At 39.3% G+C, this 24,585-nt stretch overlaps 1 protein-coding gene across 3 annotated transcripts; it reads right to left on the bottom strand.

The window, feature by feature from the left end:
* Positions 1-732: 732 nt before the first annotated feature.
* On the bottom strand, positions 733-24,406 carry pitpnb (phosphatidylinositol transfer protein, beta). 3 transcript variants are annotated; one of them, XM_047570459.1, is made up of 12 exons: positions 24,360-24,406; positions 18,334-18,364; positions 15,318-15,463; positions 14,101-14,192; positions 13,974-13,981; positions 12,520-12,594; positions 12,024-12,107; positions 7,596-7,673; positions 7,365-7,469; positions 7,016-7,138; positions 5,166-5,250; positions 733-3,323 (listed from the first exon to the last, which is right to left on the bottom strand). In XM_047570459.1, exons 1-11 carry the CDS (start codon positions 24,377-24,379, stop codon positions 5,203-5,205), a joined length of 810 nt encoding a protein of 269 aa, XP_047426415.1. In that variant the 5' UTR covers positions 24,380-24,406; the 3' UTR covers positions 733-3,323; positions 5,166-5,202. The 3 variants fall into 3 exon arrangements, with proteins under 3 accessions (XP_047426415.1, XP_047426414.1, XP_047426413.1); XM_047570458.1 differs by lacking the exon at positions 5,166-5,250; XM_047570457.1 differs by lacking the exons at positions 733-3,323; positions 5,166-5,250 and having other exon boundaries at positions 6,182-7,138.
* Positions 24,407-24,585: the final 179 nt, after the last annotated feature.

Raw genomic sequence — 24,585 nt, forward strand, 5'->3', positions numbered from 1 at the left:
ACAAAATATTTTTGTAATTATGATTCTGATTTCGTCTATTTTCTGAAAACGTACACAGTTGGGTTTGTCGTCTCTACATCAATACATTAATTTAGCAATAATATTTAATATCTAAATATTAATTTAGCAATTTCCAGATTAAAAGTATGTTTTTATTTGGATTAAAAAAAAAGTTATCGATTGAATGATATTAAGAAAAAAAGTTTCTTTCCATTTCAGAGTCAAAACAAAGAATTTGCTTTCAGTATTATTTTAGTTATGATTGAATCTTTTAATTATGATCTGAATTTTTTAATCTGGCTTAAATAAAAAAAAAATAAATAAAAAAAAAAAAAAAACACAAAGATCCTATTCCAGAAAAAATATAAAGAAATGTAACAAAAAATTTTCATACAAAAATAAATAAATATTTATTTAAACATATTTTGTTTTCAGCCATGTCAAATCGTTACAGGACTTTCTATTTATTTTGGATATAGATAATTTCTTATCCGTTTCCTCTTGTGTCCCTGAAGGTTGTTTGTAGTTTTTAAAACAATGTGTGTGACTCCTTCCTGAATCCATGCGTGAACCAAAATTTCTTTTTTTCGTCATTTTTGATTTTGAAATGTCAAACAGAGTCACTGAGTTTTATGTAAACTTCCAACTTAACCTTTGTCATTGTGATGTTGTGTTTCGTGCAGTGAATAGATGAAAACACACAAATAAATCAGTAAATAAGCCTGAGACCACTTCTCTTATTTGTTCAAATTTATTAGATATTCTGTTATGTTCCATTGTCTAGACCTTCTGTCACAGCTCGCGGGCCGTGGAAACAAGAAACTAATTGTATTACATTCACTACTAATTCCCCTGAATGTTGCCTTATCAGAAAAAAAAGAAAAATAATCGAATACACTGTGAATATCTTTGCCTTTCAAAAAAAAAAAAAGAAAAGAAAAGAAAAAAACATAAAACAAAACAAATAAAACAGTAGATTTTTGCAAGTGCTTCTTATTCATGATTACAATAAAGAAAAACAGTATTTTTGGACTCCCATCTGTTCCCTAAGCTTCTATCCGCCCCCTCACAGTCGGTCGATGCAGAGGGAGGGGGGGCGACTCCTCGTCATCCTCAAACTTTCTCAGGCTTTTCACTCCTCGCCGGTAAAGTCTGAGGTCGAGCCGAGTCCAGTTTGATTCTGAGGAGAGAGACGCCCCCTTTAAGGAAAAAAAAAATAAAAACAAACGAAAACAAAACGGCACATTTCCTTTTCTCTCTGGAGAATCGTCCAGACAAGAGAAAGGAAATGTGTAAAGATAAAAAAAAAAGAAAAGAAAGAAAGAAGAGAGAGCATGCATTCTAGTCTATTTATAGTGAATCTGTTTGTCCTCGTGAACTGGTGGTGATATAGTGGGTCCATGTCATGCTTGTACAGGCGTCACCTCCCCCTCATCTGTACAGCTGCACATTCATAAGCATGGATGAGGTACAGTTAAACCAACAGCACGCCGTCCCGACGTTAAAACCCTCGCAAAGTTACACTCCTAGCGGTACAGTAATGAACGATAAACCCGGCTTTCGTCAGTGCTCGTATGTACAAGTTATGTCCACTTCTATAAAGTACACTTAAAACTCTTTAAAGACGCCCGATCACAGTAAAAAAAAAAAAAAAAAGCTGGACATTTCACCTCACGACCCGACAGGACCTGCGCACAGCTCGCTCTTGTAGCCATGGAAAAGAAAAATCATAATATTTAAATAAAACGCAGCCAAAGAAACGATACAGGAACGATTTCAGAGCTTATTTAACCCATATTTAAAACCAAATGTTGGATTACCGTAATTACGTTGCACTTTACAGTCGAACATTACGGTAATTCCACCTGCGCCTCCGGAAGGTTATTACACTCTGATAACATGCAGTAAAGTCTAAATAATTGCCAGATATTAGAAAAGAAATGGGCAAAAACACTCACTCGCAGGACATTTTCTGACATTTTTATGATCCAGGAGGACATTTTGAGGCTTAGGTGTTAAAGGATTAAACTCCCAAGTACAGAAAAGTTCCTCAGACTTTATGAAAAGCTTTAAAAATAAAAAATAAAAATAAAAAGTTCGCCAATCCACAGCAACAAACTCAGCAGGCCTGCCTGGACCCTTATGCGCTGTCAGTTGAGAGGAAAAAAAAATAACTCGATTCATGCACGCAGACTTCTCCAACATATTCGTTTTTAAAATAAAAATTACAAAAAAAGAAAGAAAGAAAGGTGAAAGCTTGAGTTGGAGGCCGAGCCGCTACGAGGAGAAAGGCCATGCAGCGACAGCACGAGGCAAAGACGTCACAAAGTCCTCCCAGTTTCAAACGGGAGGTGAACTCGTCCCCACTAGAGGGCGCCAAACACGATCTCCGATCGACGCACACGAGCGACATGCAACGACGGGTTTGAAAATAAAATAAAATTTAAAAAAAAAAATGAAAAAGTTAGCTGCCGTCGTCCACATGCACAAGTGACGGGGTCGATCTCATCGTGCGCGAATAATTTTAGCTTCAAAACAAAAAGTGTTTCCCAACCAACTGGCAGACAAGAGGGCGCGGCGAGAGACGAGGGGGGAGGACGGGGGAGGAGGTCTAGACAAAATAAAAATACAACACCAGATTACAGACGACGCCGAGCGGAAGAGACGAGGATTAAAGTCGAGACAGGAAGTGACGGTGGGGAGATACATGGTCCGACAACAGCTCAAGTCAATGTTTGTGGGAACCGGTGCAGCTAAAAAATAATAAAATAAAATAAAATAAAATAAAACAAAATAAAACAACAACATTCTACTTAATTTAAAAAGGCTTGACTGTCTTGAGTCACGGTTAACACACCTGAATAAAAACGAAGCCCATCGTAATGATCAACTAACAAATTACATGTCAGGCAATTATTTACGTTCTGTGCAAAGAGTTTTTTTTTGTTTTTTTTGTTGAATTTTTTTGTCGTTTTTTTTTTATATGTATGCAAAAAAAATGTTTGTTTTCTGGGTGAAGAGGAGGCGTGTGATTGGAGGGGGAGTAGGGTCTGTACAGTACTGTTAACCAATCGAGTCAAACAAGCCCCTCCCCCCTCCCCCCAATGATTCATGAGAGACAGGAAGAGGCGACGTCGGGGATGTGGGGGGGGGGGGGGGGGGGGGGGGAGGAGGAGGAGCTGGGGGAGGGGAGGGGGACACACTTCCTCGTCGTCGTGGTTGGTGGGCGTGTCTCCGATGGCGTCATCGTGACGGGGTTTGGTTGATTTGCCTCATTGCTCGTGAGCAGCACTGGTGCCTCGAATCGGACCTGTTTTACGCAGCTGAGGGCGAAGACACTTTAGGTTAGATTATTAATATTATTTAGAGTTTTATATAATTATACGTGCAATTATTAATATTAATAATTAGACTAACAGGAAGTCTGCAGGTTCAACAAACCAAATAATGGAATCATGGTCAATGTAAACTGGTCATGTCAGGTAATTCATTTATATATATATATATATATGTATGTATAAATAAATAATCAGGAGGCTCGATGGGCAACGTATTCTTTTTTTTTGGTATTTCAAGTTTTCGAGTCTAAAATGATAAAAAAAAAAATTGCTAAACAAGTAACAGTGAAACCAGTTGTTATTTGATTCATATAAAAGCAGAAGTTTTTGTAGGTGAAGAAAAAAAAGAAGGAAGGAGGAAGAAAAGGGAGGAAATAAAAGGAGGAAGGAGGAAGAAAAGGGAGGAAATAAAAGGAGGAAGAAGGAGAAGGAGGGAGGATGGAGGAAGGAAAAGGGAAGTAGGAGGAAGGAGGGAGGTGCTAGAAGAACGAACAAAGGAGGATCAAGGAAGAAAAAAGGAGAAGAAGGAAAGAGAAAGAAGAAGAAGAATGTTCTTAGTAGAAAGAAAATTATTAACTAAAATATTAACTTTTTCTTTTTCATCATAGAGAATAAAAGAAAAGTTTCTTCTTCAGCTACAAAAAATTCTGCTTTTATACAAATTAAATAACGTTCGGTTCCTCCAGAGATAAACTTGTTTCATTATTTCTGATGTTTAGTGTCTAAAACCAAACTTTAAATCCACATAAAGTTCAGACTGTTTATCTCATGTTGATCAACACGACCTGAACTAGATCAGGGGACGATTTAATAATAATAATAATAATAATAATAATAATAATAATGATAATAATAATAATAATAATAATAATAATAATAATAATAACAGAACCTGCAGACGACCTGTTCCAATAATTCATCATTAAACACAGAACGTGCAGAATAAAATACATAAACAAAAGGGAAAAACTCAGAGAAGACGTAAACATGAGGAAACGAACAGAGCGAAGAAGATGAAGCAGCTGGAAGAAAACGTTAAAAACATTAGTGGACGTAACAGAACCGAACAGAACCGAACAGAACATAACGGAACATGACCCGGTTCTCCAGACATGGACCTCAGACCAGTTCCTGCTCAAGGTAACGAGACCAGACCCAACTAAGACCAGTTTCTACAAAGTCCAGTTAATGTGAGTTAATGTGGAGAGAGGAGCTGGTTCCTCGTGTTCTTTATTCCAACATGTTCCTCTAAAACTCTCTCAGGAACTTTTCCTGGAGACTAAGAACCTTCAGTGTTTGTTGTTGTTTTCTGAGTGGATTCATTTTACTCTTCACGTTCAGTCACAGGATTCTAGTTCTTCTTCCTCTAGTTCTTCTAGTTCCTGTTCTTCTTGCTCTTCGTCTTCTCGTCCTTCTTCCTCCAGTTCTTCTTCATCCTCTAGTTGTTTTTCTAGTTCCTCTAGTTCTTCATCCTCTCGTTCTTCTCGTCCTTCTTCCTCCAGTTCTACTTTTAGTTGTTGTTTGTCTGCAGCCTTTAAACCAGAGTTTGACCTGAATCTTCTACTATCTCACCAAACACGTGACAGGTTTTTAGTTTGTTCTCCTTAACGTCTGATAATGATGTGACGGTTTATCTGAGCGGAGGCTGGAGTCGGTCCATGTCTGAGGAGCAGGCGGGTGAGATGAAAACAGAAGGTTAGAACGGAGAGAAGCTCGGGGCTGAAAAGAAGAACAGAAGACGTAGAAATAACGGCGACGGGCGGAGGAGGAGGAGGAGGAGGAGGAGGAGGATCCATGCAGCGCCTCCCTCCCTCCACGGAGACTTACTCAGCCGCCTCTAGTGTCTGAGCTACGGCCGCGGCCTCTACTCGTCCGTCGCAGACGTTCCTCGCACGTCTCCTTTCTGACGCATCTGATGTGAAACCAGGAGCAAAACGAGTTAAAGCCAGAACAGGAGGCGGCTAAAAGTCCGACTCCGCCTCCTTTAAACGTCACCGAGGAGACGGCAGCAGATTCCAGAGTCAGTGAGACTTTAAATTAACACCTGCACTGAGAGATATGATCACAGAGTCCAGGACCTGGTCGCCACGGCAACAACCAGCTGATCCTGGTTCTGAAACAACGGTGGGTAGAGATTCATCAGAGACAACAGCTGATTCAGTGTTACACTCACTTCCTTCCTTCACTTTACATCCTTCCTTCCTTCCCTTTATGTCCTTCTTTCCTTCCCTTCACTTCACTTTACATCTTTACGTCCTTCCTTCCTTCCTTCACTCTCCTTTCCTTTATGTCCTTCCTTCCTCCCTTCCTTCCCTTTACATCCTTCCTTCATTAATTCACTTTACATCCTTCCTTCCCACTTTCTTTCCTTCCATCCTTCCTTCCCTTTACGTCCTTCCTTCCTTCACTTTACGTCCTTCCTTCTTTCCTTCACGTCTTTACGTCCTTCCTTCCTTCACTTTATATCTTTACGTCCTTCCTTCCTTTACTTTGTCCTTCCTTCCTCCCTTCCTTCACTTTACATCCTTCCTTCCCACTTTCTTTCTTTCCTTCCATCCTTCCTTCACTTTACATCCTTCCTTCCTTCCTTCCTTTCCTTTATGTCCTTCCTTCACTTTACATCCTTCCTTCCTTCCTTCACTTTACATCCTTCCTTCCTTCCTTCACTTTATGTTCTTCCTTCCTTCCTTTCCTTTATGTCCTTCCTTCCTTCCCTCCCTTTACATTCTTTCTTCCTTCCCACTTTCTTTTCTTCCATCCTTCCTTCCTTCTTTCCTTCACTTTACGTCTTTACGTCCTTCCTTCTACATCCATCCTTCCTTCCTTCCTTCACGTCCTTCCTTCCCTTTACATCCTTCCTTCACTATACTTTACATCCATCCTTCCTTCCTTCACTTTACGTTCTTCCTTCCTTCACTTTACGTCCTTCCCTCCTTAACTTTACGTCCTTCCTTCCTTCACTTTACATCCTTCCTGCCCTTTACATCCATCCTTCCTTCCTGCCCTTTACATCCTTCCTTTACTTAACGTCCTTCCTTCCTTCCTTCACGTCTTTCTTTCCTTCCTTCCTTCCTTCCTTCCTTCCTTCTTTCACTTTACATCCGTCCCTCCTTCACTTTACTTCCTTCCTTCCTTCCTTGTGCCCCTGGTTCTGGTCCAGTAGGAGGCAGGGATCCGTTAGAGACTGGGTTGTGGGATAAAATATCGATACAGCGATATATATATCATGATACTTTTTCTTCCGATACAATTTCGATTTTAAAAGGAAAAGTCACGTTTTGGGCCGATGGTCAACGACTTCCACACATTCACCTTCACCTCCACTTCTTCTGTACAAGTGTAATAAACTGGAAACGGATCATTTGGACTAATCTTGTTTTTTTGTCTCATTTTGTCTAATGAATTATCACTGATGTTCATACACACAACGTGTATTTAAATATTCTCTATATTTCTTATATTCTACTGCGCCTGAAATGATGCTGGTGTTTATTTACTGCTGAACTGAGATCAGATCTTCCAGGTCCGGCGTGAAACGCATGTGGAGACACATTTTAACTGATTAACGCCAGATGTGAACACAGGCAGGTGAGACCAGATCTTCCAGGTCCAGATGTTAACGTGAGGTCTGAACGAGGACCTGAGAGAAGAGTCGTGTCTCTGACGAGTTTAATCACCTCCTCCAGTTCTTTCTGAGTCTCCTCCTCCATCCGCCTGATGTCCTCCATGGTCAAACCGACCCATTTGTCGATCCAGCAGAACAGCTGGCGGTGGAAGTTGGTGAAAATACGCTTTTCTTGCTGTGGGAAGAAGAAGAAAATGTCTCAGTATTATTCAAATGTAAACAAGTAAACTGATGCTCTTCTTCTGGGATAGTTACACTCATGTCTTAAGTTTAATTCTTGAGGTTATGTCTCCCTCTGCTGTGTAAAACAGAAACGACACCCGACACTAAACAGGACGTCTGCTTCAGGACGTTTGACTTTTATCTATTTATTTCTTAATGTGTTTTAATGTGTGATTTACCCTGTGGATGAAATTTTCCACTTTGGTCTGCAGACCCCACCACCTGAACTTGACGGTGACCAGTTTGTATGCACACATGTAAGGACAATCTGTCTTCAGCTCATTCTGCAGAGAAACGGGAAACAAAGACAAACAAGAAGAAGAAGAAGAAGAAGAAGAAGAAGAAGTGTTGATCAGTAATTACAGACGTGAGCGGATACGAGGTTGAACGAGATGATACATGTCGAGTACCTTCCACTCGGGGCCTAGAGGTCCTCTGCCCGTCTTAGCAGACTGGAAAAGAGCCGGATCCTCTTCAGGCTTATAGTCCTGGAAAAGACAGGAGACGAAAACATTAACAACAACATCTTTAACTGCACTTTAATATTTTATGGTTTTCATTCAGAGAAGATCAAGGAAACGTCGTCAGGTCTAATCAGGAAGAACAAGTGTCCTAATGTTTCTAATGTGATGATGTTGATGTTGTAATGTGACAAATACACGTTTACATTAGTTTAAGAACCAGGAACCAGATATGAGACATTTATTAATCTGGATTTTCTCCATGAAAATTAAAAAAATTCAAAAATTTCAAAAAAGTAAAACTTCTGTCGTCCTATGATAACATAGGTATTTCAATGAGGGTTAACATTTATTACTCATATCTATGGATGGATACTAATACTGGAGTCACCAAATAATGACTCTGGTGTTGGTTTAAAATCTACAGCTGATAATGGAGGAACTTTTTTTTGTTGCCATGCGAGTTGCAGCACGTTGGACGTATTTGTCACCACATACTCATCAAGTGTCCTGGTTATAGAAATTACACCAAAGTCTATGAAGCAACCGAAAAGTTGTTTGTAAGTAAATCTAAGTTTCACATTAATGGTCTTTTCCCTCTATCTAATGGGTTGATGGTATTTCCACATTAATAACACAGAACCAGTGTTTTTCTAGGCACCAAGAGCTTTACAACAATGTCCAACGTGCTTTGGCGTCTCATTTCCCTGAGTGGTTACATGTCAGAACAATGGCTGCAAAACCTTCTATAATGGTAGAGTTTTATGATGTTTGGACTAAATCAAATGGCTAAAGGCTCCTTCAGGTTGTTTGAAGCTCCAGTTAGATTAGCTTAGATGGTTTGGGGGCATAAACCTCCTACGGTTTCTAAAGGCATGTGGGCAGCGAAGCAGCAAAGTTCAGTTTGAAGGCAGCAACATTACTTCTAGTTCACAGAGCTCAGGTGAAATCTATTTAAGACATTTCTATGATTAATTATTAATTAATATTGAGTTTTTTCCCCCAATTTCAAACAGAGAAATTAAAATAATAAAAAACAAGCACAGTGCATGAACATCATCATGAGTCCACATCAAACTCCCAACATCCACAAAAACAACATCACACAACCCATGAACTACAACTCCAGCCAAAAACGTACAGAATACGTGGCAAAGAAAACCAATAAACTGCCCAATCAAGGTTAAAGCAGAAAGTCCCTGAACATAACACTCTATTCCCCAAGAAACAAAGACCAACTTTTACCATTTTGCCATGTAAAGCTTCTTTTTAAGTCTAAGTAGGAACGTAAGTCTTTCCATCTCTTGGCCAATTATCTATTGTAGGTGGATCAGATTTAAATTCACTTTTTATTTGTGAATTCAGAGCTTTTTATGGCCCAGGTGATGAAGCGACAGTAAAGTGACAAGTGACTTTAACTTCTCAAGATAATTAATCCGTTAAAATAAATGTCAAAGGCTGAAAACCAGTTTTCGTGAGCTGGTTTGGAGATGAATGTTTCTGTCAGAGAACCAACTGAATTCCTTCTTTCTTTCGTGAAGAGAACGAGTTTAGACGAGTTAAGCCAAACCTCAAACTTCCAGCATGTTTAGACTCAGGAGGAATCAGCAGCAGGATTTTATTTTCACTGCCTTCCCCGCCCCAAAGCACCAAATCCCAACCCTCGAGCTCAAGACTCACTGTGCTGTTTTAATCCAGCCGCTCTGTCGGGAAAGCTCGGCGAATACCTGGAGCAGATGGACGTTCAGATTAAACCCTGGCCTCGGCACAGATCCACTTAAGTCATTATTGAGCAGGAGCTAGAGGGACGACGCTGGGACAACCGTGACCCACCTCGAGGAAAATGGCTTAATGCCTGGCCCCTTTTAGATTTAAACCAGTAGTAACATGCTGGTTTAGGCTTTACAGGGCCAATAATCTTCTTTAAAAAGACAGCTGCCCCTTTTATTTATGCTTTTTTACCAAGAAACACTGGAAAAGCCTCCAAACCAAACACTGGCGAAGCATCAATGAGCCACGATGGCGCTTCTCTTTTACTGAATTCTCATAGTTTTTTTTGCAGAGCAGCAAAGACGCAGATGATGTAAAAGATAACGAACAGATATTACATTTTCTAGAGCTGCTCCACAGATGGAGAATAATGGACCATCTGCTGGGACACTGACAGCGATAACAGGAGCAATTTTTATATTCACAGCGAGAAAACTCGCCAAGCTCCCGAGCTGCATTCACAGGTTTAATTCCTAGTGGATAAAAATCAGCTGATTCAACTCATTTCCATCCGAGGGAGAGAACAAGAGAATAAGAAGAGGAATATGTGTTCTTTGAACGAACTGATGGTAAATACTGAAATAACTCAAGAGTCAATCAATCATTAAAAAAAAAATCCTGACGATTTAAATTTTATGCATGAATTTAATGGGAAGATTCTTCAACACTAGTTTGGGTGGAAGTCAATTTAATGGTTCAGTTTAACTCCAGTTCATCCATTTGTTCAATACATACATAGAGATACATGTATTTATTGAATATCACTGGCAACTGAGAATGTCTGAACGTGTTTTACGGAGAGTTGAGAGATATTGAGCTTTGCTTTTTAAGAGTTGCATTCGGGGTTGAGATCCAGCAACATTCGTTCAATGGAGTTTTCAATTAAACATGAAACCCTCCAAGGGCTGTAAATGCAAAAGTAGGAGACGTAGCAGGAACATTAGGAGCCGACAAATCTACACTTTGGGTTTCAGAACAAATAATCAACACTGGATGATGACAGGAAACACTTTTACAGTGTCTAGAAGTGTTCAACATTCATCATTGTTCAAGTCCAAAAAACTGACATCAACCCAAAAAATAGAAAGACGAGATAAAAACTTCCAGAAACTCCAAGAAAAGCCAAAAATATCTAAATGACGACAAGCTGGAGAAGGTTTTGAAGAAGTCATTGACCAATCATTTACCAACACCGGTTCATCTGACTGGGTGCTCTGGTCACATCGTTACCGTTATTACGACTTATCCACTCACTTAATACCATACTGACCCAAATATAGGATGACCCTGATTCCAGAACGACCACTGAAAGTTTCCTCGAGGTCTCTGAGAGAGAGTCCGTCCTTGGATACAGAGAAATACCTCTCCATCAACTGGATAGTCCTCCAATCAATGGTAAACCAATTAAACTCGTTAATGGCTACTGTTACTTGGCACGGCAGATTCAGCAGGAGCACAATCAGTTTCCAACTTTCCACGTCCACACAATTTAAATGTGTTTGGTTAATTTCTACAGTAACAAGTATAAATACCACGGCGTCATCTATTTAAATGCTAAGCTAAACCTGTACGACTGGTTGACATGACAACGCGTCAATGGAGCTTTGAAAAACTTGAAACAACCTTTAGCCATTTTATCTGGTCTGGACATTCTACCAAACTCTACCAAATTATAAAATTCATAAAAGTTTTGATATTTCCTCCACATGGCTTCCTAGAAAACGCTGGCACTGCTGTGTTTGTGACCTGCAGTTACCATTAGCCCAGTAGATGGAGGGAAATGACCATGTATGAAAAGTGAAGCTCAGATTCTGTCAGGTAAGTCACCATGTGGTGCATAGTTGATGGAGAATCACGTGAACAGACTCAAAAAGTTCAAATTCTGACAAGCTGATTGTGAAATTCTTAGTTTGGTGTAGTTTTCCCCGTTAGCTGATGCTAGGTGGTTAGCTCCAGCTATGTTATGCTGTCATTTGTACTCAGAAGGCAGAATTTCTGAGTTCAGAGTCGGAGATTTAAACTGGAACGACCCCCGAAGTCAGATTTCTTACTTAGAAAGTCATAGAATCCTCATTACGCCAGTGTTTCCAAGATGGCCGCCCCATTGTAATATTCCATTTATTAGCACCTCTGATTAGTTGTTGTTGCATTAAATTGGTCATACAGACAGTATTTGTCTACATACATAATGTTGAAATGCTGTTCTAGTGTAATTTAAGTTTTGCATGTGTTATATGGGAACTACAAGCCCATGTTGCGCTAACAACGGCTAAAAACAGTAGCCTTTGTTCCATTTCTAATCTGTTAAACGTATAATTTGTGTAACTTAAACAAGCCTAAATTTAGTTTAACATTATAGCAATAATATTAGTTAATATCAAGAATTTTTTAAATCTTTCATTTCACTTTGCACGTGAAATGAAAGATTGAAAGATGAAAGAAATGAGCTTTCGTGGAGGCGGCCATCTTGTTTTCCGACTTCTGTAACTGGAACACCGATAACTCAGGTGTGACGTCATTCCAACCTCACAGGTAAATGGATTTTCACTGCTCCTATTTGGCCCCTATTTTAGATTTTTTGAATGAAACACCAGGTTTGAAACTCACCCCGTGGGCCACTTCATCTTTGCTTGAAATATCTATGGGCACCACCTCCACAGTCCTCCATGTCTGCTCGTCCAGGTCATGGACCTGGAACCAAAGAGACAGAAAGCACAGACCTCTGATTAGCATCGACAAGGGATCACTTGTATTTCTTTTTTTCATTATTTAAATTTGTCCAGAGTGTAAAGCAAATCAGATTCAAATTCACACACTCAAAGGTTTGAACCAGCTACGTCTTTCAACCCACCCGGCCTCATGCACCAAAACACAAAATGTTCTGCAAGTGAAAACACTGACATTACATCTGATAAACTGAGACCATGGATTCATGAGATATTCTCTCACTTTGCACTTTGGGAAATGTAGGATAGATTGTGTTTGTTGTGCCTCTAACATCAGTTCAGTTTATTCGATTATCATTTAACCTCAAACAAAAGAAATGAACCAACACAAAGTACAATGAGGGATGAAGCTAATGGAAAAGGTGTAGGTCACTTACATTTTCTACTGTTCCCATGTCAGGTTTGTGCCACGTCTCGATCTTTATCATAAAGTCGTCCTTCATGTACTCATTCTGAAAGCAGAGAAAGAGAAGACAGAGACTTTATGTTAAACCTAAACTGAATGATGTAGATGCAGCTGATCTCGCCATCAATGAACGGAGGCTTCAAACCCAACGGCTAAATCCAATCAACCAATGAGACGTCTGAACTGAAACAACGCTGGTGATGCTGCAGCCGTCGGCTCAGACTCACAACTGTTTTTAAGCCACAGCAACAATGAGCTCGGAGGTAAATGTTAGAGAATATTCAAAGGTTCGGCCACAGCAGGATTTAAAACAAGACTCAACTCGTCACGTTAATTAAGTGGAATGTCTACATCTAATAATAAATTAATCTGGATTAATTAAACCACATGGATGGACGACGTGTGGAGCTTCTTAGAATCCATCTCTGGACATCTTCTTCCTGTTCTCCTCTTCCTTAATCTTCTCCTTTCCAGACCTTTACTTCTTCTCTTCCTCACATTTCTTCTTCTTCTTCATGTTTCTTTTTCTCCTCTTCCTCACGTTTCTTCTTCTCTTCCTCCTCACATTTCTTCTTCTTCTTCATGTTTCTTTTTCTCCTCTTCCTCACGTTTCTTCTTCTTCTTCTTCCTCACGTTTCTTCTTCTTCTTCTTCCTCACGTTTCTTCTTCTTTTCCTCACGTTTCTTCTTCTCTTCCTCCTCACGTTTCTTCTTCATGTTTCTTCTTCTCCTTCCTCACATTTCTTCTTCTCTTCCTCACATTTCTTCTCTTCCTCCTCCTCACGTTTCTTCTTCTCTTCCTCCTCACGTTTCTTCTTCATGTTTCTTCTTCTTCTTCCTCACGTTTCTTCTTCTTCTCTTCCTCACGTTTCTTCTTCTCTTCCTCACGTTTCTTCTTCTTCTCTTCCTCACGTTTCTTCTTCTCTTCCTCACGTTTCTTCTTCTCCTCTTCCTCACGTTTCTTCTTCTCCTCTTCCTCACATTTCTTCTTCTCCTCTTCCTCACATTTCTTCTTCTCCTCTTCCTCACATTTCTTCTTCTCCTCTTCCTCACGTTTCTTCTTCTCCTCTTCCTCATGTTTCTTCTCCTTCCTCACGTTTCTTCTCCTCTTCCTCACATTTCTTCTTCTTCTCTTCCTCACGTTTCTTCTTCTCTTCCTCACATTTCTTCTTCTTCTTCCTCCTCATGTTTCAGTTTTCTCCTGCTGATCTGTCTCCAGTAGATGTGAGGCTCCTCCTCCTCATCGTCGCTAAAGTTCTTCAGTTAATTAACGTTTTGACGTGAACACACACACAAATGTCTGATCACATAATTTTATGTCGTCTCCATGGAAACGGTTTTATTTAAATTAGGACTCACTGGTGTGACCCGGGTTTTATAAAAATATAAAACAATAAAATAGTTGAAAAAAATAACAACAACTCACCGTCACAACTGCAGCAGAAGAAGAAGAAGAAGGAGAAGAAGAAAAAGAAGAAGCGTCAGTATCAGATCATTCATCAATAAACCGACTCAGTAAATCTGCTCGTTGTGTTTATAAGGGGTGAACTCACTGGTGCGACAGTATGGGTACGCGTTCCAGGCCTTTTCATGAAAAACTAACGCTCCTTCTGGTGCAATCATCTTCACATAACCCGGGACTTTACTGCAGAGAAGAAACGTAAAAACACATTACTTCCTATGAGTAAACTGGGGACAAACTACTTCCTGAAATAATAATAAAAATAAGTGGAAACACCTGAAGTTACAGATATTAGTGATTAAGAAGAAGATGTTTTAAAAAGTGCTTCTTCTGGAGAATCTTTTGTTCCAGTTCATCTAATAATAGTCAGAAAAATTCACACAGAACCTGAACCTCATTCTGGCTCCTGGAGGAAAAGAAGCATCAGTCGTATCCGTCCACATGAAAGATCAATACAAGATTTTATACAAATACGTCCAATAAATATTTGGACATTTCACCATCAGGTCATAAGGACGTGTCCTCTGGGGACTAAGGACGTCTAAGGTTCAGGTTTTATTTATACTGGGACAAATCAAACGGTTCTGGTGCTTAAAGAATGAAAACTGATTGAAAATGGTGCTTTTTTATTTTTAAGGTATTTTTTCGACGTCCAATTTGAACAGAATATTTATTTAAATCATAGGTATTTAAGAGGGACAAAAATCTTTGGTTGACTGGATTTTTCATGTTTTCCCCCACAAATTTAAATTTCTTTAAATACACATTAACATGAATCTAACACATTTCAATAACAGGATAAATTGACTGAGAGCTCAGTTGTCAGGTGAAATCTAAGACACAAGGTGCAATGTTAGCAAAAGAGAAGCTAACAGCGTAGCTTCTCTTCTTTATATGTCAACTATACACCAGGTAGGCATGTTTGTGTCTATGTTTATGTCAGGTAGGTTTGTGTTTACGGCATTTGCACTACTGTTGCACACGTTTGCAGTAAAAAATAAATAAATAAATAAAAAATGAAATAGCTTAACATTAAATGCAAAGTGATAATGATGTATATTTATAAATGGCACTAAGCTGAGTTTAATATACAACACATATAGTAGGTAGAGGGGTCACTACTTAATGTCTCCATCAGTCTGGAGGTTCTTGGTCTGAAGAAGCTTTATTTAAATAATATAAATACAACAAAGTCTAAGAAATAAATGAACCGATATAAAATATGATCCTAGTAAAACCAGTGGTGTTTGTTGGAGGTTAAGGTTCAGTTCCCGTTTCCTCCTTTAATTGATTAAATACTGCACTTGCCTCTTTAGGTGGTATATTTTATGTGTGTACTGTCCCTTCTCTCCATCCTTCTCGTAGGGTTCGTTCTTCAGCACCTCGATGCCTTCGCCTCCTCCCGTCTCGTTCTTACTGGCCTCGGCCACCGAGTACAGCTGCCCTACTTGATACTGAGGGAAACGAGGAAGAAGTGAGTGTGCAGCCTTAACTACTCCAAGAAATCCTTTTAGATTAACTTCAAGGACGGGCAAAGGCCGAGCGAGGACCCCGGAGGGAAAACGGGCAGGCGCAGTACCACAAACGGCCACTAGTTCAGTTTATTTTGTAAAAAGCAAATAAAATAATTAGACACAAATAAACGAAATGAACACAAATAACACAAAAAGAAAAAGAAATAAAAAATCTACATATCTGAAAAGGAATGAGAGGATTTATTTATACATTTACATTTATTTAGTCCCACCCTTAATAGATCAATAATATTTCAATACTTTGCTTCCTATCAATAATAAGATAAGAAGAAGAAGAAGAAGAATTAATACTTTATAATATTTATTTTAAACTGGTTTATATTTATTTTACATTCCTTTCCAGGACGGAACAGCAGATTAAAAAGAGAGAAGAAACGAAATATCTAGAAAAGATTTAAATCCTCCCTCTTCTTCTTCTTTGTAGTTACTGTTAAATTGACACATGTTCCTAATATTTTGACGTTGTGAACTAAGATAAATACACATCAACTCAACAAAAGAACAGGAGGATATAGAGCAGGAAGGTTTTATTAGAAATAAGGGAAATTATTAAATTAAATTATTTAATCACAAGTAAACACATGATTTTTAATGTACTGATATTTTCCTAGGGGTTTTCTTTTTTATTTCTCTTTCATTTATTCATATTTCAGCTACTCAGAAAACTCATAACTCAGTCTGCATGGACAGTAAATGACTCACTTTAACCAAACTTCATATTCTGGTTTATTTCCACATCGTCACGGTCGTACGTCCTGACTTTAAGAGACATCGGAGTTAAATTAACACTAAATGTTCATTAGTGTCCCTAATGAACTGGCAAGATGAGTGTATAATTATATATTTAGGAGGTTTGTTGGAATTTGTTTCGCCTCATTTATCCTTTATCAGGGTAGAGCTTTAAATAGTGATGCACAAAAACTATCAGCATAGATAAATAATTATTAATTAACTATTATCATTATGTGTCCGATATTAAAAATGTTTTCCAATAAAAAGATCCGACTATAATAAACCTTAAGTCCAGTCGTCTTTTTTATCATAACAGGGGATTTAATTTAATTTAATTTTAACATTCACATAGACAATAAAATGGACACAAATGCCAAAGAACTTTCTCTACTTGACTCTTTCGGCCTCTTCCAACATGTGAAAGGACCCAGAGTCGCTCTGGACCTGGTTTTCTCAGAAGATGTTGACATTTCCTCTGTTGATATTAAGGACTTGGCTCTTTCTGATCATTTCTCTGTGTTTCCTTTGACTTACAGATGAATCCAAACACTCAGTTAACCTCTGAAAAGGTGCATAAATGAGAATAACAGGGCTGAGTTTATAGAGGCTGTAGCTACGTCACCAAACAGACAGTTGATGAACTCTTGGATAATTTCAACTCCAAAATGTCATGGACACTGTTAAAACTTATTAAAACTAAGATGACGTCGATCAGACAGAAAACACCATGGAGGAACATTATGAGGGTGAATTCTTCAAATCCACCACGACCTCTTCAAACAAAGTCTTTTTAATTTAACCCCGAGTTACTCAAGGCTACACAGCAACACCGACCTGAAATAACAACATGCTGTGGCTGATAAGCTCACAAAAGAGATAGTTTCGAAACTTTCCTCCACAGAAAAATGCAATGAATTTGCTTGTTTTTTTTACTTTTTCAATGAAAAAAATCAAATCTAAAAGACTAAATATCAACACGAATCAGTAAAATAATAAAATGAAGGAATGCTTTAAACCACCGAGGAGTAAATCAACTGTGATGTCAGGATTTAATACAGTTGAGCATCTTAAACCATCGACCTCGTTGTCTGGACACGGTGCCATCTGACTTTTTTTAAAACTATCGTAAGTTCCGTCCAAACAGATCTACAGCAAATAATAAATTATTACCTTCAATCAGGCATGTTTCCTAAAGCCCTAAATGTAGCTGCCATCAGGCCACGGTTAAAAAAGCTGGATGCTTCTATGTTAACCAACGTGTTAACTTCATGCTGCCTTTGGGTCAAACTCTGCAACATTCTAGTGTCGACTATCACAGCTACGCAGACGACACTCGGATGTATCTCACACTGTCTCCAGGTGACTTCAGTCCATTAAAGTCAATGTGTCGCTGCTTAGAACAAGTCAAAAATCGGATAAGAATTAAATTTCAGTTAAACGAAGATAAAACTGAAAAACTGTAATTGCTTTATTTCTGTTTTCATGTTCGTTCCAACTACTTTTGAACATTTGCTCATTATGCTAATTCTGATTTTTTTTTAATACTTTAATGAATATTTTATTTTGCTGGATAATATTTATTCTTTAGTTTTATTGTTTGTGAAATTCACCAGTTTGGGATGAATAAAGCATCTATCGGTCTTATTTTATTTTTATTTTTTATATATTTTTATGTGCAACTAAGTCATAACTAGTTTCTCTCGTGGATCATTAAAGTTTTTTTAAGTCTAAGTCTAAAAGCTCTTCCTGCTTTTGTTTTAGGGCTGAATGTGTAATGTCATAAAGACTGAAACCAGACGTCTATTTTAGAGGCTAAACAGACGACGTTTGTACAAAATAACAAAAAAAACTCGGTTGTGAACATGAAACCCAGATTGTGGTTTAAAATGTCGAGCCCACACCCGACTCCAGTTCTTCTCTCTCCACCACCACCGGCCTGACACTCGCTAACAAAGACCGTTCTGTGTGAGCACGAGAACAAAACCGGGACTATCTAAAGACGCATCGCATCAAAGTTCATTTCACATAATAACAATAATAATGATAATAATACTCACCTCCTCCACAGAGACCGGCAACACCACACGGCTGAGAGGAAGAAACAAGGAGATAAGTTAGTAATTCATTCAGAAAACATCTCATCACCAGGGTTATGTTTTCTGTATGTATCTATTCCAATGTGTTTATTCTGTTATTTTGCCCTTAACTGCCCCTGAGGTCAAATTCAGTTTATTGAAGAGTTTATGATGTGAAACAGTTCATAGTATCCGAGCGCTTCTTTAAATTATAAATATCACTATAAATAGGTTACAATTACAAAGCTGTAATAATGTCACTGATACAGAGCTGCATTCACGGCTCTGTCTCAGATAAACGCTGCAGCCTGAAATTAGCTTCATATCTCAGTAATAACCGAGATTCATTTCCTCCTCCGTTCTCCCTCCTGCTCTCCAGCCACTCAGACGTCTCTGGGTGTGGTTCAACGTCCATTAGACGACTTCAGCTTTGTTGGTTGAACAAACACCAAACACCAGTTTTAAAAGGGAACATAAGGACACTGCACTGCCCGTTTCTGGACAGAGAAGTTGCACTTGAAAGCATCACAAAAACTATACTCAATGACCAGCTGCTTTTATAGCTCTATACCCTATTATTAGCTGGGTGGCTAGGAAGCTAGGGAGAGCTACTATTAGCCAGGAGGCTAAGAAGGGCTACTACTAGCTGGAGTGCTAGGAGGCTAGGAATAGCTACTGTTAGCTGTGAGGCCATGAAGAGCTATTATTATTTTGGAGACTAGGAAGAGTTGCTATTAGCTGGGAACCTAGGAAGCTCTACTATTAGCTGGGAGGCTAGGAAGAGCTACCATTAGCTGGGAGGCTAGGAAGAGCTACTATTAGCTAGGAGGCTAGGACGAGCTACTATTAGCTGGGAGGCTTGGAAGCTCTACTATTAGCTGCGAGGCTTGGAAGCTCTACTATTAGCTGGAAGGCTAGGAGGAGCTACTATTAGCTGGGAGGCTAGGACGAGCTACTATTAGTTGGGAGGCTAGGAAGAGTTACTATTAGCTGGGAGGCTAGGAAGAGCTACTATTAGCTGGGAGGCTAGGACGAGCTACTATTAGCTGGGAGGCTAGGAAGAGCTACTATTAGCTGGGAGGCTAGGAAGAGCTACTATTAGCTGGGAGGCTAGGGATAGATACTATTAGCTGGGAGGCTAGGAAGAGCTACTATTAGCTGGGAGGCTAGGAGGAGCTACTATTAGCTGGGAGGCTAGGACGAGCTACTATTAGCTGGGAGGCTAGGAAGCTCTACTATTAGCTGGGAGGCTAGGAGGAGCTACTATTAGCTGGGAGGCTAGGAAGAGCTAATATTAGCTGGGAGGCTAGGAAGCGCTACTATTAGCTGGGAGGCTAAGACGAGCTACTATTAGCTGGGAGGCTAGGAAGAGCTACTATTAGCTGGAAGGCTAGGAAGAGCTACTATTAGCTGGGAGGCTAGGGATAGATACTATTAGCTGGGAGGCTAGGAAGAGCTACTATTAGCTGGGAGGCTAGGAGGAGCTACTATTAGCTGGGAGGCTAGGACGAGCTACTATTAGCTGGGAGGCTAGGACGAGCTACTATTAGCTGGGAGGCTAGGGATAGATACTATTAGCTGGGAGGCTAGGAAGCGCTACTATTAGCTGGGAGGCTAGGAAGCGCTACTATTAGCTGGGAGGCTAGGAACAGCTACTATTAGCTGGGAGGCTAGGAACAGCTACTATTAGCTGGGAGGCTAGGAGGAGCTACTATTAGCTGGGAGGCTAGGAGGAGCTACTATTAGCTGGGAGGCTAGGAGGAGCTACTATTAGCTGGGAGGCTAGGAGGAGCTACTATTAGCTGGGAGGCTAGGAAGCTCTACTATTAGCTGGGAGGCTAGGAGGAGCTACTATTAGCTGGGAGGCTAGGAAGAGCTAATATTAGCTGGGAGGCTAGGAAGCGCTACTATTAGCTGGGAGGCTAAGACGAGCTACTATTAGCTGGGAGGCTAGGAAGAGCTACTATTAGCTGGAAGGCTAGGAAGAGCTACTATTAGCTGGGAGGCTAGGGATAGATACTATTAGCTGGGAGGCTAGGAAGAGCTACTATTAGCTGGGAGGCTAGGAGGAGCTACTATTAGCTGGGAGGCTAGGACGAGCTACTATTAGCTGGGAGGCTAGGGATAGATACTATTAGCTGGGAGGCTAGGAAGCGCTACTATTAGCTGGGAGGCTAGGAAGCGCTACTATTAGCTGGGAGGCTAGGAGGAGCTACTATTAGCTGGGAGGCTAGGAACAGCTACTATTAGCTGGGAGGTTAGGAACAGCTACTATTAGCTGGGAGGCTAGGAGGAGCTACTATTAGCTGGGAGGCTAGGAAGAGCTACTATTAGCTGGGAGGCTAGGAAGCGCTACTATTAGCTGGGAGGCTAGGAACCAGACCGGCTTTAATTCACAGACACTTAACGATGAAGACGTCAGGTAAAAGAATTCTCAGGACGAGTACGTTTCTTTATTTAATAAAAATCAGTAGGTCGAGCGTTAAGGTTCCAACCGTCTCTAACTCCCGTCTCACACAGCGCATCATATTTTGACGCTGATCATTGCGGCGTTAGCGTAGCACACGTTCACCTGATCATTTAATTGGGAAACGTTCGATCACCTGGAGACCTGAGGGGCTAAACGTTCAGCTCCTCTGTCAATCATGAACGAAGCTGAATTTCACAACCGTGATAACAACTGAGTTCTTATGCAACGCTGCAGGTCAGGAGGTTAAGACCAGGCTTTCTGCAGGTTTGAACAAGTGACATTTAAGACTTTTTCAGACTTTAAAACCTACACAAAGTACGACAAATAATGAAATCAGAGACTTTCAGAATAACAAAGTTGAGGACGTCCCTGGGGTGGACTCCACTAACGAGGACCAGAGACATGATAGACCAGGGTCACACTGCAAATATAGACCAGAGTAAATGTAATTTAAGACGTGCAATGCAAAATATGCTCATATTTAGGATTTGTTAAGGCCTTAAATTGGGATTATCACATTTTAGACTCAGCAGACCAGAGTCTAACCACAGTTTTACATCCAGAGAAGCTGCAGAGACACATTCAACGAAGAATGACCAGCACAGAGTTTATCTTTATATATTTATACCTCACTATCCATCCTCACTGTGGAAAACTACCAGAAAATGTCAGCTAACCGCAGTTTGTAGTTAATATTGTGTGAAACTACCTGGGAACAATAAACAGAGACACTTTGACATATCTCCACATTAAGTCTATTTATTACTGAAAAAATTACAGTAATAACAATAAAAACTGGACGTGAATTCAGATGTTTGTTATTTTCACTGTTTACTCTTGTGCAGTGAGTTAAAACTCTTTGTGCTAATAATAATCCAGTTTATGTTGCAGAGCTTTATATTTTTATTATTCTAACAGAAGTGTTAAATAAGTTAATACTAATGTTATGGCTGCATGAATGACACATGTATTTCTTAGAAAAGAAACTACGCTGTTAACTGAAACTGAATTTATTTACACAAGTTTAAAAACGTTATTCACCAACATATGTGACAATAAAATAGATGTTTTTGTGTTGATAAGAAAATAATTGGTTTAATTTGATGCAGAACTAGTATATAAATAATATTTATAAATAATAAGTACCTCAGATAATAAATGAGGAAGTGAGGAGTCTGACAGACCTACATCTTAAATAAAAATATTACAGATAACAAATGAATAACAGAAATGATTTAAGATTAAAAATACTATGTCATGCTCTCGTTTGTGAAAATATTAAGATGCACGAGTGAAAATGAAAATGAAAGTAATCCAACATAACGGTTTCTGCACGTCAGGTGCTGAAACTGAATTGAAACTGGATGATGACTGACGACTGCGGAGGATCCAGTTTCTGTTACTTGGACGAGTTCACTGACCCCAATGTCAAAATAATAGGAACAGGTCTCGGTTCAACACAATTACGTTACATTTCAATCAACACGTCTCTGTTTTTAAACTAACTTAAACAAACACCAGATCCTTCAGGATTCAGAGCAGAGCTGTTATATTACAATGTTTTCACTCGTGAACCTAATAAACTGGTCAGTGAGTGTAAATAACAACCTGTGTATTTATTTAACTTTATTATTATTTATAGGAGAGAAAACGCTGGTGAATCATCTTGAATTTAATGATGAACACTGGAGCCTTCATGATGTAATATTACACTGTTTAAACTAGCGTAGCTAATGAACTGGCTGGTGAGTGTGTTTAAGTAATAAAAAGAAGATTAAAAATATATATATTTATTTATATAGCATTGAATTAAATATCTATTACTGCTAAGTTTATTTCAAACATGTAAAAAGCAAACAAAATAATCGTACACAAAGGGACAAAAATAACACAAAATTAAAATAAACAAACTGAAAATGACATATTCTGTATATCTGACTTGTTTTGTCCCAGCGCTTCTCAACAGATCTATAATAATTTAATACTTCATTACTATCAGTACTATAATAATAATAATAATAATAATCATAATAATAATAATAGTAATAATAATAATACTCTGTGCCGTAATAAAGCAGAAACATCCTGGCAGCCTTCAGACGGACGGTGTGATCTCTCACAGATTTAGTGCCTTTAGTCAACTTTTCTGTTCTAAACTACTGAATAAAAAACTTATTATCATCAGAAACTGCAGCGTCTCCACCTGAAGGACCAAATACGTGAACATCATTAGCTGGATCTGCCTCACAGCCTGAAAGTTTGGTGTTTATTGCTCTGTTTATGTTGCCATGTATTGTTCTTGGTTCCTGTGTTTGTTTTAGCTTCGAGCCTGATGCCTCGTTTTTAGTGAAGAATGACTCGTTTTTGCTTTGTAATTTTAACAACTTTGATTTTTTTCTCCACATATAAGATAATGGTTCTTATTACATCTTTACCAAAAGGACTACGAAAGAAAATAAGCATCAACACTGGCACTAATAAACTGATTAATGTGCAACCTTCTTTTTAAATAAATAGATGAATGAAATAATATTATTATTTTCATTATAGTAAATAGCACACACACATAACCGAGGACATGAGAAAAACACTAAATTAGTAATCATACTACATTTCTACATCATGTATGACACTATAATAGCTGGTTTTAACCATTAAAAGTGTTTATTTTGCTGATTATTGCTCGTATTAGCTGTAAACCTGGTTTTATGACATGGCCCAGCTCCACTAACAACAGCTCCCACCTCCTCTGCCTTGAAGGGTAACACCTGCTACGTGGTTTGGGACAAAAACTACAGGAAGTCTCTGTTAAAAGCTGAAGCCTCGTTTATCTGTAACAACTGAGCCTCGACTCCGCTGTTTTTTATTGGTTTTAAACACGTAAAAACCACAGGAAATGTCATGCTAACTAGCAGCTAGCCACCCGGCTGCTAACTCAAGCTAACTTAGCCTCGCTAGCATTTGTGGTAAATCCGACGGGAGAAGGGAGCCTTAATCTGTCAAAGCTTAACATCACGGCTTCTTCCGTGAATACAACACGCTGCTAGCTGCATATCAGAAACAAATAAATTAATAAATAATAAATAAATAAATCAAAGTCGTGCTAACTAACTGATTGTACAGATTGATTGCGTGTAACCACAGCAGCATTTTTATACCACTCGTTCGCGATAAGAAGGTAATTTCTCGTCAAATTCCGCCATAATATGACAAGCACACTTCCCACACGCGAGATAAATAAACAATGTGTCACGTCTTGTGTCTTAATTAGTGTCTCTGCTGTCAACAAAGCTGGAGTTAGCTTCCAACTAGCAACGCCTAAAAAAGAGAGAGACCGGTGTGTCCCGTTATCCACGTCCTGATCCACCCCGCTTAAAGCTGCCTCTTTTACCGGCCACTCCGCAGCCAAACACAGCGATAGAGGACAACAATCGCGACACACGTGTCCCACGGTCGCTACTGAGCCCACTGGCGGGTGGAAATATGCCGCTGCGTGAGGTAAAATACATTTTATTTTAAAAAAACACTTGAGACTCACTATTCCTTGATGAGCACCATCTTCGTCACCCGACCCGACTGCGGCTGCGCACTAGGAGCCGACGGCACTGAGAATGAGGGAATTATCAACAGGTTAGCTCCGCCCCCATAGCTCCATCTGATTGGCTGGAAGCTCCACACCATTGTTCCAGTGTCATTTACCGTAATATCCATTTAAAGAGCAACTTTGTTCTGTTTACATCAGGCCATAGGAATTATAATTTTAT

The sequence above is a fragment of the Mugil cephalus genome, chromosome 19 (assembly GCF_022458985.1).
Source record: "Mugil cephalus isolate CIBA_MC_2020 chromosome 19, CIBA_Mcephalus_1.1, whole genome shotgun sequence".
NCBI classification, from domain to species: Eukaryota; Metazoa; Chordata; class Actinopteri; order Mugiliformes; family Mugilidae; genus Mugil; species Mugil cephalus.

Coding starts and splice junctions, on each gene's coding strand:
- pitpnb (XM_047570457.1), bottom strand. CDS start 24,379: ATGGTGCTCATCAAGGAATA. Junction 7,674..12,023: donor AAGATGAAGTGGCCCACGGG/GTGAGTTTCAAA, acceptor TGTCTTTTCCAG/GACTATAAGCCTGAAGAGGA. Junction 7,470..7,595: donor CTCTAGGCCCCGAGTGGAAG/GTACTCGACATG, acceptor GTTTCTCTGCAG/AATGAGCTGAAGACAGATTG.